Here is a 13,914-nt window from a genome sequence, read left to right on the forward strand (position 1 = left end):
TCAGGGGAAAGACCTCACCAGTTTCAGCATCTTGGAAGATGAAGCTTTGGCCAGCCTGAAGCATTCCCTTGCTTTTCTGTGTGAAGACGGTGTGTGTGGAGAAAGCTTAGAGAAGCAGCCCTAGATCAGGTTAAGAACCTGGAGTTCCCCGAGTCTCTGTCTCTCATTCAGTCACCCGGAACAGGTCACTCTGCCTCTTTGCTTTAGTTTTTATCCTCAAAAGAAGTTTCTTGCTGCTGGTTGCTGAGCCAGTCCTCATTATTACAAGGCTGTTGTGACTGCTGAGGTCCTAAAGAAGGATGTGTGGCGCCAATGCAGGATTCTGTTGTTATCCTGCACTGACACCTCCTGGCCACACTGCCTTTCAATTCTGCTCTGTACCTTTGTAGGAGGGGCCACACTGTGCTGAAGATTCACCTCCCCGCCAAGGAAGAAAATGTGATCCTGGTGCGGCTCTCTCAGATTCAGCGAGATTTGTACACACAGTTCATGGACCGCTTCCGGGACTGTGGTAGCAGCGGCTGGCTGGGGCTAAACCCTCTCAAGGCTTTCTGTGTGTGCTGCAAGGTGTGTTGAGGCCTCAGGGAATACTAAGATACAGACTAAGGATGCTCATGGTCCCAAGGGAATCCTTGATAAAGGAAGAAGTCCACTGCACTGAGGGCTCTGAGGCACAGCAGTTCCCTGGAGTGCAGCTCGTAGACTATAATGTAAATGGTGCCCCTTGAAGTTGTGCAGCTGCACAGCTTCTTACACCAAACTGGAGAAATCAATCCCTTTCTCACTGATTTTTTTTTCAACTGAGACATGGAGTGATTGGAGGAACATTGTGGGACAGAGTTTTTGACTGCTAGCATAATCAGGATTCAAGAAATGTATAGCTTAGACACGCACGTTATTAGGCATACCTTCCATTTGATTCTGTGTTTAATCAGGTTGAGATCTATTTCATTCTGATAATTCTTGAGATGGTTTGGGGACAGCAAAGCCTAAGTATCTTTAGCACTGGGCCAACCCTAGCTTGTCTTTGACCTGGCTAGATGCTCTTAGTTGCCTCACGAGGGATCTGTTTCTTTAACAGCTCTCAACTAACCTCGTTGGATATTATTCCCACTGCTCTAATAAGTCAGCTGAAGGTGTATGTCTGGGGACAGATGACTTTCACAATATTTGCTAGATCAGGGCCAGGAAGCTAAAGCAGACGTGGTCTGTGAGGGTGCTTTGGTTGCTGGTGTACCCTTCTCACACACCCCCCAACACAAACCCCTTTCCTCAGGAATTCTCAATTCCTGCCAAGAATGTCCCTGAAATGATTTGTAGTTGATCATCATCTTAAGTTAGAAACATTTTTTCATAGGAGAGATTGGTCTTGTTTCATAGTTTCATACAGTTTCACATGGTGAAACAGGAATGTTCTTGTTTAAGTAAGAATGACAGCCTTTTTGGTCATGTACCAAACATACTGGCATGCCTCCTGGTGTGAATTCTCCCATTCATGTATCATGGAAATCAGAGTTGGTTAGTGAAAATGTGCACGCTTTTTGACTGTGATGGGGTTGGGGAGACTTTAATTTTGGGTGTGACAGTGGGTGCTGTGGGAGGTGTGTGTGGGCAAGTGCCTATTGCCAGACTCTGTGGGACACCCTTAGATTTTCTCTGCACTGTGCTACCTCCCGTTTAACTTGAACCTCAGATCTGGAATCACCCCGACGTGCTGTATGAAGCCCTTCAGAAGGAGAACCTGGCCAATGAGCAAGACCTGGACGTGGAAGAGCTTGGTTCAGCGGGAACTAGTGCCCGCTGCCCGTCACAGGGAACAAAAGGCAAGGTGGAGGACAGCGCCCTGGCCTCCTCAATGGGAGAGGCAACCAACAGCAAGTTCCTCCAAGGGGTCGGCTTCAACCCTTTCCAGGAGCGAGGCAACAACATTGTCACATATGAATGGGTGAGTCAGGCAGATCCATCAACCTCTGCCGTAAGGGGATGGCAGAGAGCCTTCATGGGGAGAGGGTGGGGCATGCACAGTGCACTGTCCGCTAAGGTCTATGCAGGGACCTGTTCAGGTTGCCCGTGAGCTACTACTGCCTTTGAGGGTGAGAATTGTATTTCTAGTAGTCTGGCTACGGCCTGCTCCAAGCTGCCTCATTTCCTCTCCTATAGGCCAAGGACCTTTTGACTAATTACCAAACTGGTGTCTTGGAGAACTCTCCCAAGATGGTACTGCTTTTCCACCTGATTGAGGAAAGTGTGAAGCTTGGAGACAAGATCCTTGTGTTCAGGTAGGAAAAGAAATTCCCTAGTGTGTGTCTTTGGTAAAGACTGACGCAGCCCCTGTAGCCTGAGACTGTCCGGGATTGCGCCAGCCCCGTTTTATGTCCATGTCTCTGCAGCCAGGGCTGCTTGTACTTTGTTTCTCAGAGTTTCTTTTTTTATCCAATGCAGTCTCTGCAGAGAACAACTTGAGGCCTTAGGTTACCATGTTGGAGATCACGGTCTAATCCTTCAAATTGTGACCCAGGCCAAATCTGGCCTGTTTTTGTATAGCTTGAGAGCTAGTTTTTACATTTCAAAAGAATTTTTTTGTGTGTTTTTTTTTAAAGAATCATATGCAGGGACTTCCCTGGTGGTCCAGTGTTAGGACTTTGTTCTTCCACTGCAGGGGTCATGGGTTCGATCCTGGTTGAGGAACTAAGATCATAGGAGCTGCGCAGTGTAGCAAAAAAAATTTTTTTTAGTTAAAAATTTAAAAATTAAAAAAAAGAAACATATGTAGCACAGACTGTGTATAGTCTATGAAGCCTAAAAATATTTACCTTTTGGGCCTTTACAGAAAACATTTGCTGACCTCTGGTCAAATCTGCTTCTATATCCCCAGCCTCCCCCTACCTTTTTTTAAAAGCTTTGTATATAAGGCCAAATAAATGGTGTTATTTATTCCCAGTTTTGAGAGAGCTCTGAGTCCCATCAAGGCCTCACTTCTCAGAGAAAAGGTGTAAAGTAGATTGCTTCTCCTTTGTTCCAGCTAGATCATGCTCCAGTGAGAGCTAAGTGGCAGGAGCCTGGCTTAGGAGTCTCAGAGTGGGGGTTCCCATGTGTGACATACTCTGACAAGAAAGCAGGGATTCTAAGTTTGGGAAAGCCTAGTGTCCTGCTGCTTTTATGGTCTGGCTTTCTGCTTAACTTGGAAACAGCTAAATGATCTGTCTCCTTAGTAAAATCCTAATGTTGCCTGTGGCCTATAATTAGATCTCATGTATATTCATACAGTGTTGGTTTTTAATGCTGATGCTACGTGTTACTCTGCACCAAGCTAAATCTCAGGATTTTTTCCATCAAGGAAGTAATAGGTTAGAGAATTTTTTGGTGGGGTGGTAGTGATAAGTGTGTGGATGATTGTTCTCCCTCATGAGCTCGGGTGATTGTGGGTAGTTGGATGCGTGAGCTCTCACTCTCAGAGGGGAGCCTACTGGGGAACAAGATTCCCTCGGGTTTGGGAACCTTCTGAACCAAATGTGTCCCTTTCAGCCAGAGCCTTTCCACCTTGGCTCTAATCGAGGAGTTCCTAGGGAAGCGAGAAGTACCCTGTCTACCTGGTGCTGAGGGCCAAGGAATACAGAAGTGGGTTCGAAACGTCAGCTACTTCCGTGAGTTCATTGCTGCTTTGTTTGCGGAGCCTTGGCAAGGTCTGCCTAAGGGTTTCTTCTCCTTGTCTCCTCTCTCCTCCTCCTTCCTCCATTCTCCATCACATGCACAGGAAGGTCTGTGATTTATCTAGGGAGCAGAGAGATACTAAAAGCAAGCTGCCGTGTATGAGGCACTGCACTAGGCTGGGGAGCCTAGGCCAGGTACGAGGAGGGCAGAGATGTTGAAGGCGGACGCCCTGCCATCACCCTGCCATGCAAGAACAGATTTAAGGTAGCACTGACTGATGGCCCTCACCGGAGTTCTACAGTGGACAGAATCGACATGGTGAGGATGCTTGGAGAGGCTTCCTGGAGGAGGTGGAACTTGCACTCAACTTGCAAAGATGGAGAGAAATTGAATATACAGAGCTGCTGTGGCCTAAAGATCCTCCTAGGCCACACGAGAACAGTGAACACAAGCCTAGATCATGTATTCTCACTGGGGGAGAAGGTGTCCCTAACAGGGTGAAATTTGGGTCACGAGGGGACAAAAAAATGGGAACTTTTAGAATTATAAAACATAAATATGCATATAATGAGTTAATTATATATAGTATACAGTATATCTGTGGTATGAAACTTTAATGGAGGGCATGGTGAATGGAGAAAAAAATGTTTAAAGGCTCCTTAATGGGGTGGTAAAGAAAAAAAAAGTTGAAAATTACTGACTTCGGGCACTTACTGACCGGATATTGACATTTGGGCCAGTGGTGGCTCAGACGGTAAAGCGTCTGCCTACAATGCGGGAGACCTGGGTTTGATCCTTGGGTCGGGAAGATCTCCTGGAGAAGGAAATGGCAAGCCACTCCAGTACTCTTGCCTGGAAAATTCCATGGATGGAGGAGCCTGGTAGGCTACAGTCCATGGGGTCTCAAAGAGTCGGACGCGACAGAGCGACTTCAATGTCAATGTCAGTTGTTACAGAGGCCTGCCTTTGGCATTATGGAGTGTTAGCAGCATCTCCTATTTCCTCTCACTAGATGGCAGTAGCATCCATGCAGTTATAACAGCCCACCTTCTCTAGACATTGCCAGATGTTCCCTGTGGGGGAGCAGGGTGGGGAAATCCCTTTTGTTGAGAAGCCCTGGCCTAAAGGAAAGATTGAGAGAAATGGAGGGTCAGGGGATGGTGAGGAGACTCCAGCCAGCCTAGATCCGTGTGTTGATTGTAGGCTTGTCCCATGATGAATCATTGCTGACCTGCGCTTGGAAATTGTGGGAACTCAGGTTGAAAGCCAGGTTGAGGTGTTGAGCCTCTAATACCAGGCAGTTAATACCAGCCTTCCTACATCAGTAGTAATTCAGTTCTCCATGTAGTATTTCATGCCCTTAGCTTTGCTGCCTTCTCTGCTTTCCTCCAAGTGACAAATGTAACCCCTCCTCCCTTATTCCTGTTTCTTAACTGAAGCCTACTTTTTCTCTTTCTTGTGAGCATCCCTCCTTTCATTCCAGTGTCCCATCCCATTGCTCCAGATCATCTGGGTTTTTTTTTTTTTTTTTTTTTTTTTTTTTTTTTTTTTTTTTCAGTGGGTTTTGTCATACATTGACATGAATCAGCAATAGATTTACACGTATTCCCCATCCCGATCCCCCCTCCCACCTCCCTCTCCGAAAGATAAAGAACATTACAGCATACTAACACATATATATGGAATTTAGAAAGATGGTAACGACAACCCTATATGCAAAACAGAAAAAGAGACACAGAAGTACAGAACAGACTTTTGTTTTTTTTTTAATGTCTCCTTCAAGCAACTCCTTAGCCTTAGGAGTTTATTAACTGTGGATTCCTGCCTGGTGAAGGAACATCATCCTTCCTTATCAAAACATAAAACCCTTGGTCCTTTTGTACTCACAGGACTGAGGCAGAGCAGTTACCTTAAACCAATTCTTACCAGGCTTCCTTAACTAGGGTGATTCTTATGCACTCTGAAATCTAGGAACCTTGGCCTTAGATTTGACCCAAGGTACTAAAGGGAGAAACACAGTTTATAGATGCCTGGGTCTCATGGTAGGTGCCCACGGAATGTCCAGAGCATGGAATCTGAGCACTGTAGTGTTTGTTATCTTGTTTTGCTTTAAAAATCCATTTGCCCGTTGATTTTTCTGTGTATCCCTGTCCTCATCTGTCCATTTCTTGTTTGTTTCCTTCTGTCCTAGGGCTAGATGGTAGCACCCCTGCCTTTGAGAGGGAGCGGCTCATTAATCAGTTCAATGATCCCAGCAACCTCACCACCTGGCTGTTCCTTCTCTCCACAAGGTGAGTGGATCCTGAAATGGGGAAGTCAGAGGGCTGCATTCAGGGCATTTGGCCACACGGGCCTGAACCCCAAAGGCTTATCCAAGTTCTGTCAGAAGAGATAGAGATCTCAGATTTGTGACTTGTTTTTGAGGTGAGAGGAGGGGGGCCCCAAAGGAAATTTTGTTTGAAGGGCAATAGTGATAGTGTCATGAATTTCTCTGAGACTTTCATTCACAGTGGTCATAATTAGCTTTTCTCTCAGGACTGTTCTGAGGCTTAGATGATGTGATGAATGTGAAAGTGCTTTAATAAGTACAAAGTGCAGTGTAACTATAAAAGACTGATGGCATTATTTGTCTCATGCCAAGCAGCTTGAAGGCTGTGCTGCCTTCTGCATCAGAATGCCCTTGATAGGATATAAACCAGTCATTCTCCCAAGCTGTTAGACCAAACACATCAGAAACATTGGTACACAGACACTTCCCCTGGCTCAGTAACATCACTTCTCACTCATCACAGGAGGGTGGGAGAGTGGATTTTCTTTCTGAGCTGGTAGGCACTTCTGTGTTGGACTTTCAGGGCACTGTTTCAGTGCCTGAGGAAGGTACTGTTCTTTAGCAGAATCCTCTAATATGTTCTGCTTAGGATAAAGAGGATGATATTCAGGTAGGAGTCACAGGGGGTAAAACCTATCTGAGAACTATCTTTAATCACTTTCTATGTTTATTGGCTTGTGTTTTAAAGGGCTGGGTGTTTGGGCGTGAATCTGATCGGTGCCAACCGAGTGGTGGTGTTCGACGCTTCCTGGAACCCTTGCCATGATGCTCAGGCTGTGTGTCGGGTATACCGTTATGGCCAGAAAAAGCCCTGTCACATCTATCGCCTTGTGGCTGATTTCACCCTTGAAAAGAAGATCTATGACCGTCAGATTTCGAAGCAGGGCATGTCAGGTGGGCCATCTTTCAGGCTCAGAAGAGGCACATTTATACAGACTACCATTCTAATTGTATCAAAGGAGGGGAGGAGAGGGGCAGGATGAGGAAACACAAGCAGGCTTTCGATTTCTGATGCAAATAATTGCTTATGAGGACAGTTAGCTCAAATTGTTGAAGATGGATTTAACGATAAGAGCTGAGCCTGGTTATGCAGATATCTCTTAAGATATTTCTGTTTCATGAGAGTCTCAGACCTGCTCTTTGACTTTTAGGTATGGGGTGGCCTGTGGTGTTTTAGATATTAGTAACAGTTATGCCACCCACCATGTCTCTTCTCTCTGCCAGTCTTTGGAGCAGTGCTTTTGTGGTCTCCTTTGCCGAGAACTGACTTCCTCTATGTCTTCTCCCTTTTCCCTTCTAGATCGGGTGGTGGATGATCTCAATCCAATGCTGAATTTTACTCGAAAGGAGGTGGAGAACCTACTGCACTTCGTGGAGAAGGAGCCAGCTCCCCAAACATCCTTGAACATTAAGGGGATCAAGGAGCCAGTCCTACAACTTGCCTGTCTGAAATACCCTCACCTCATCACCAAGGTGGGACCCTGGTGCACGTGTCCCAGTACTGCACTCTCTGCTGAGGGAGGCTTGTCTGATTCCTTCATCCACAATTTTATTTTGTGCAGATTAATTTAGCTGGTTCTTTTCCTTGCCCCAGACAGTCCCCCTCCCCTCTCCCCATCACCTATCCTACCTTGTCTCATCCTAGCAGTGTGAACTCAGCCATGAGGATAATTTGGCCATGGTGAGTTTTCCTAGCCAAAAGAAGTTCTGAAAATGTAGTCTGGTGATTCTCTGAACCCTCCCCTTCTTTTGAAGGCAGACGTAGGTTGTCTAAAGCTGGTGCCAGGTTAGAGTTGAGAATTTATGCTTTTGACAGAAAGAGTTAATGTGCCTGTGAGTCTGAGAGCAGGCACTTTGCTAAGTACTGTAGACAGCCAGCTCTTCCTTGGTTTCAAAGTGAGGCTTTTTGTATATCATTCATATTGGTACAAAGACTGGTAATTAAATTAACATCCTCCTGTGTCCCCAGGAGCCTTTTGAGCATGAGTCATTGCTCCTTAACCGAAAGGATCACAAGCTGACCAAGGCTGAGAAAAAAGCAGCAAAGAAGAGCTACGAGGAGGACAAACGAACATCGGTCCCCTATACCCGCCCATCATATGCACAGTATTACCCGGCCAGCGACCAGAGCCTGACCAGCATCCCCGCCTTCAGTCAGAGAAACTGGTGAGTCACTGAAAAGGGAGGAAGGTCTGCTGTTGGGCCAGGCCCAGACCTCTCAGCTGGTTCCTTTTGTAAATAAAAGGAGGCCTACAACTTGCTCTTAGGCTGCCTTGAACGGACAGGTTCTGCTCTTGGATGAGGTGCTGCAGTTCTGCAGCCCTAGTGTTTTAAGTGGTTCTGGCTGGAACAGTGAGCTGCTGGTCCTGTGACTCAGGAGAGTCCTTCTGGCCCCCCGGGGAGGCACAGCTTCCCCTAACACAGACTCCCAGGCCTCCCACACAGCCACCTGCTATCTGCAGCGCCTTGGTCCTACCCCTCATTTCGCAGTGAAGTTCAAGAGTGAAGGCCAGGTCTTCTATGGGTCTTGAGTCATACTCAAGGAATTCCAGTGCTCTTAATGGGATCTCATTCTGTGTCTGTGCCTTATTCCTGAGCAAAAAGATCTTTTTCTTGAGTACAGTTTCCAAAACTGTTAGGATAGGAACAGCATGGAAGCCAATTGCTAAGTGGGGACAGAGGCTCTTTGTAGGAAATTATAGAATAGTTATCAGTACCTTTTTTTTTTCCTTCTCAGTAGAAGACAGAGTACTTCATAGCCTTTATCACATCAGCTTCCTACTTGCTTGGTTTGCATTTTTACATTGTTTGATTATCTTGAGTTAAAGATACTAGTAATTATTTTAAGAGGGATAGATTTTAGAATTTTTTCTTTTGAATGTTCCATGTTTAATAAAAAAAAAAAGCTTGCCAAATGAGCTTCTAAAAGAACTGAATGAAGCCATGTAAGATTTTATATGACTAAACTTTGGTGATAAAATTTGCTAATTTTTATGTGTAAGATGCTTCAGAGTAGAAAACTACTATCTTTTCAAAGATTTCAGACTTTATTTCTGTGTCATTTTTCAAGATACTGTTGCCGCTCACATTCTCCTCTCTTGTCCTCTACCCGTTTTCTTTCTCTTTTCTGGGCTTTTCCTTGTAACAACAGGAATGGACTAAGTCTGAACCCAGTGGGAGAAAAACCATATGCAGGCAAGGTGTGACAAATGGGCTGGGCTGTAAGGAGATGTCAGCTCCTTTTCTAGCCCAACTGCAGCCCTGGAGAGGGCATCAGCCTCTCACAGCATTTGATCCTGCTGATTCCTTATTCCATCTGGGTACATGTGAGGAGGCCTTCCCACCCAAATGCCTAGCCTTAGCCTCTGCAGATTAGCCTTGGCCTTGGGCTAGATTCCTGAGTCCCGCTGATATCTGAGTTGGGCCCCAGACCCCAGTGAGGGTGCTGTGCTCTCTGGCCTATCTCGGCCATCCACAGGGCCCCAGGGGTTGCCCAAAGGCAGCCTGAGAGCAGTGATTGAGCACTTCTGGAGGCCTACTCCAGCCGCAGTGTGGCATAAAAGTGTGTTCTTTCATGTGCCAGTTTTCAGTCAGATGAGGAAGAACTTATACCAGTCCCAGAGGGTCTCTTTCCCAGAACTAAAGACCACAGACTTTAGAAAGCTCAGAGACAGGGACTTAATTTCAGAACCCTTAAATGAGTAGCTTCCTCAAGGTACCAACATCCAGCTGAAAGGAAGGTAAAGCATGAGGAATGCGTTTTGGCATGTTGGTGGTAAAAGATGCACTGCCAGGGCTCAGGCTGGCCACAGCCGTGTGCCACTTAGAAGCGTGACTTCTGTGCAGCGTTTCTCCTGCTTCTGCTTTTGTGGTGGCTGTGACTGTAGGGCCGTTTTGGGGACTGGCCCCAGAGCCCGTTGAAAAGGAATGCAGAGGAGAGAGGTGTCTGCCTTACTTACCGAAACTTGAGGATTCAGAGGGTAATGATGGTTAATGTTGGACAGATGGTCTCAAGGTCACCAGCACATGTGATGTCATGTGGCCTTTTTTTCTTGGTGAGTAGGAAAATTCCACCCATTTGTCCCCATTTGTCTTGAAGTTAGCATGCACCATGCACCCGTGTGCCCCTCATCCCCCACCATGACTCTTTGCCTCTTCCTGACTTCTAAGGACAAATTCCTGATGTATGTAGACAGTCAGTCCCAATTCTAGAGGAGCAGATGTCACCTCACATTTCCAAAAAGACATTATTCCACTGACATCTGATTCTTCTTAGACACCGAGAGGCTTTATCCCTCGCTGTGTCTGTCTCTGCTCTGTCTCTAGTCTCCTTTTTAATTGACCATACCCTGCGGCTTCTTTTGATCCTTCTGTCAGCAGCTCTCTGGCTATAGAATGGGGAAGTCTGGAGAGGCTCAGCAGTCTTGCAGAAAGGTAAGTAAGGGCTGTTTTGCCAAACTCTTAGTGTGCTTGTCTTTCTCTCCTAGGCAGCCAACCCTGAAGAGTGATGAGAAGCCCGTGGCCAGTGTTCGTCCTGTACAGTCCACCCCGATCCCCATGATGCCACGGCATGTCCCGCTGGGAGGCAGTGTAAGCTCTGCCTCCAGCACAAACCCAGCTATGAACTTCCCGATCAACTACCTGCAGCGTGCAGGAGTCCTTGTGCAGAAGGTGGTCACCACAACAGGTTGGGAGCTCCTGAGTTCTCTTCGAGGGGTGCTGTCCCTTTTAAAATTCCTTTGTTCAGGTTCTTTACCTACTGAGCTATGAGGAAAGTCCAAGAAAGTGAAGTCACTCAGTTGTTTCCGACTCTTTGCAACCCCATGGACTGTAGCCTGCCAGGCTCCTTCATCCCTGGGACTTTCCAGGCAAGAATACTGGAGTGGGTTGCCATTTCCTTCTCTAGTGGATCATCCCAACCCAGAGATGGAACCCAGGTCTCCCACATTGCAGGCAGACTCTTTACCATCTGAGCCACCAGGGAATCCCTCTGTTCATTCAGGAAGTATTGATTAAACAATGTCTGCATTCTAGGCAATACTACATTGGCACTCTAAGTAGAAGTAGAGAAGGCAGCAGTCCCTAATCATGAAGAATATTTATTCTAATAAAATATCTTAAGAGTAGCAACACAGAACTGGGTTTTATTGAATGTGGTGGGTGGGATGGACACTGAACACTAGAGATTGTGGGAATGTCACTGGACATAGGGTTGGTCTTCAGAGTGAGGTGTCAGTGTGTTGAGTCCTGCCCGACTTGTCAGGTCAGCTGGGTATGAAGGACAGCTCTCAACGTCCTTAGTTAAAGACCTTGTTTTGTTCTTTGTAAGTTTAATGTGGATCGAGCATGAGGGGCCAGCGGTCAGAGGTGGGCAGCGCATTCATCCCCACAGTTGATTCTGTGGTTCAGAGTAACTGGGAAGGAAAGCACCTCATGATGTTGTTTTTCATCTTGTTATCTAGAAATATTCATGACAATTCATTTTAATGAAAATATCTTAATTGGTTTTTTTGAGTGTGAAAATTAAAAGATATTCATAGTTGAAAAAAACTTCTTTGGAAACAAGTTAAAAACAAAGATAGAGCCTCTCGGGACTTCCTGAGCGGTCCAGTGGTTAAGACTCTGTGCTTGTACTGTAGTGGGTACCGGTTTAATCCCTGGTTGGGGTACTAAGATCCCACATGCCATGTGGCACGGCCAAAAAAAAAAAAGGGAGAGACAGCCTCTCATAATCCTACGTCTCTGCTGATTCTTTTTTTTTTTTTTCTGCTGATTCTTGAAAATACTCTTCATTCTTTAGTTAGGTGAGGAGTAATATCAGCAAGGAAGATGTGTGGCCTCTTGGAGCCTAAAGTGATAGGAGCAGATACATGCAAATTGCTTAGGGAGGAGAAAGAAAATAGAAATAACCATTTGAATGGAAACGTTTTTTTTTTTAACTGAAACTTTCTAAACCAAAAACTCTATGATTTTTAAATTAAAGCAAGGAAAATTGATGAGAAGGACGATCAGGTTTCTGAAAAGTGTTTTGTTTTCAAGTATTCTTTGTTGAGGCAGTTGTGAGCAGCCCTGCTTGCTTCCCCTTCCTTGGTTCTGACCTCTGCTCCACTGGGATGCTTTAGGAAAACCCTTGAGGATCAGGGGGTGGATGCGAACTTGGCCTTTTCTCCCCCTTCTTCAGTCAGGCCCTATGTAATCTAAATCTGAGGTCTGTGTCTTCACTAGATATTGTTATTCCTGGGCTCAACAGCTCCACAGATGTACAGGCAAGAATTAATGCTGGCGAGAGCATCCACATCATCCGTGGGACGAAAGGTGAGCACCTGCCTGAGGAGCCTCTCCCGTCTCTTTGGTTGAGAGTGGTGGGCTGGCCAGCAGAATCAGGACACATGGCTTGAGCTGGAGCAGGGATAGGAGTCATCCTATAAGAGTGGGGGAATGTGGGGGAAACCTGAGAAAATGACATTTCTAGGAGCTTAGCCGGTTTGGGGTGGGCTCAAAGGATAGCTGTCAGTGGCTTAAAAGAAAGGCGTTGTGGTCCCTGCCTTCCTGTATTTTGCCATCTTCTTTATGGAGACTCTCAGAGTGGGTCTGGATAGACACATTGTTCTGTGTTGGTCTCAACCTGTCAATAGTATCGGCTAGGAATGCCTGAGACAGCCGTCTGGTCCTGTACTACTTGTGGCCATCCCCACATACCTTTCCTCAGAGCCAGTGTTGTGACTGGACCAGCCCTTGTTTTTCTTATTACGATGGCAGGATGCACCTCAGCTACAACCATCAGGCAACTTTGGAAACACAAGGCTTATTACTCACAGGTCCTCTAGGGCACACAGCATACTCCAGGGCCACACAGGAAGGTGGTAGGTAGAGAGTCAATGTGTGGGCTTGGGTCTCTGTCTTATTAGGGTCCAAAAGTGGCTAGGGTTTCACAGGTTCACTCTTTATTGGTGAATTTAAAACTTAAAAGTGGGAATTGGTGTGTGGGAAGGGAAAGGCGAGAATCACTCAAGGATTACTTACCTAGGTTACCCCAGGCTTTCTAATAAGGAACTTTTCAAGGGTGAGAGCAGCCAGGTGCCTTATCTCGTAGTTTAGCTAGTGCTGTGCCTGACAGCTGGCAGTTTGTTATCCAAGATGGATGTCTTTGAAATGGATGTCTTGGCAATCAAAAGCTTAATGTCTGGCAGTTACACTGCACATGGGGTGGCCAAAATTAGAGGGAATGAGCTATGGAATAGGTTATAAGCAAACACATATATCACTGTGCTGTCTTACCTACTTGACTAGAATGAGGTAGACATCTCCAACGAGGAAATGTAGTGGGTGGGTGAATTAGTATACCCTGGGTTACATGACAGAATTTTTGAGTGTGGTCATTTGAAAAGTCTGCTGCCTCTGGGCTCGTGAAGTTCTCCAGATGGGATTTCTGGAGAAATCTGGGCTGGTGTCAGAACACAGTTGAAGCCTATATTTCATGTCACCTTGTGGTCTATGATGCTCCTTGAGGGTCTTTGTTTAGTAAGGAGATTTTGCCCTAGTCTCTGTTGGGTTAAAGCACCCTTAGTTTCAGGAAAAAGATGCTGTGAAATACATGATACCCAGAGAAGGTCGTCCACAGTCCACTTACTGGGTTCTTCCTAGCCTAGAGCTGAGAGGAGGGGGTGGTATGCAGACTGTGGCCCAAAGGCCAGATCTTGCCTGCATGCTGTTACTGTACTTATGAGCTAAGAATGGGTTTTATATCTTCAGTCATTTTCAGTTAGTTGGAAAAAAAATCAAAGAGTATTTATTCTGTGACATGTAAAGTATATGAAATTCACATATCAGTGTCCATAAAGGTCTTTGGAGCACCGCCATGCCCGGCTGCCATGCTGTAGCAGCCGAGTTGAGTAGTTGCAACAGAGCCCTTTTGGCTCACAAAGCCAAAGATA

At 46.0% G+C, this 13,914-nt stretch overlaps 1 protein-coding gene across 1 annotated transcript in view; it reads left to right on the forward strand.

Annotated features, from left to right (window-relative positions):
* Positions 1–13,914, forward strand: part of RAD54L2 (RAD54 like 2) — a 90,279-nt gene that overhangs the window by 68,386 nt on the left and 7,979 nt on the right. Inside the window, exons 11-20 of the mRNA XM_043441909.1 lie at positions 390–567; positions 1,694–1,945; positions 2,161–2,279; positions 3,526–3,644; positions 5,843–5,942; positions 6,669–6,874; positions 7,281–7,453; positions 7,950–8,146; positions 10,468–10,667; positions 12,206–12,295. Coding sequence (XP_043297844.1) covers positions 390–567; positions 1,694–1,945; positions 2,161–2,279; positions 3,526–3,644; positions 5,843–5,942; positions 6,669–6,874; positions 7,281–7,453; positions 7,950–8,146; positions 10,468–10,667; positions 12,206–12,295 — 1,634 coding nt within the window. The remainder of the gene's footprint in view (positions 1–389; positions 568–1,693; positions 1,946–2,160; positions 2,280–3,525; positions 3,645–5,842; positions 5,943–6,668; positions 6,875–7,280; positions 7,454–7,949; positions 8,147–10,467; positions 10,668–12,205; positions 12,296–13,914) is intronic.

The sequence above is a fragment of the Cervus canadensis genome, chromosome 22, assembly GCF_019320065.1.
Source record: "Cervus canadensis isolate Bull #8, Minnesota chromosome 22, ASM1932006v1, whole genome shotgun sequence".
NCBI lineage: Eukaryota > Metazoa > Chordata > Mammalia > Artiodactyla > Cervidae > Cervus > Cervus canadensis.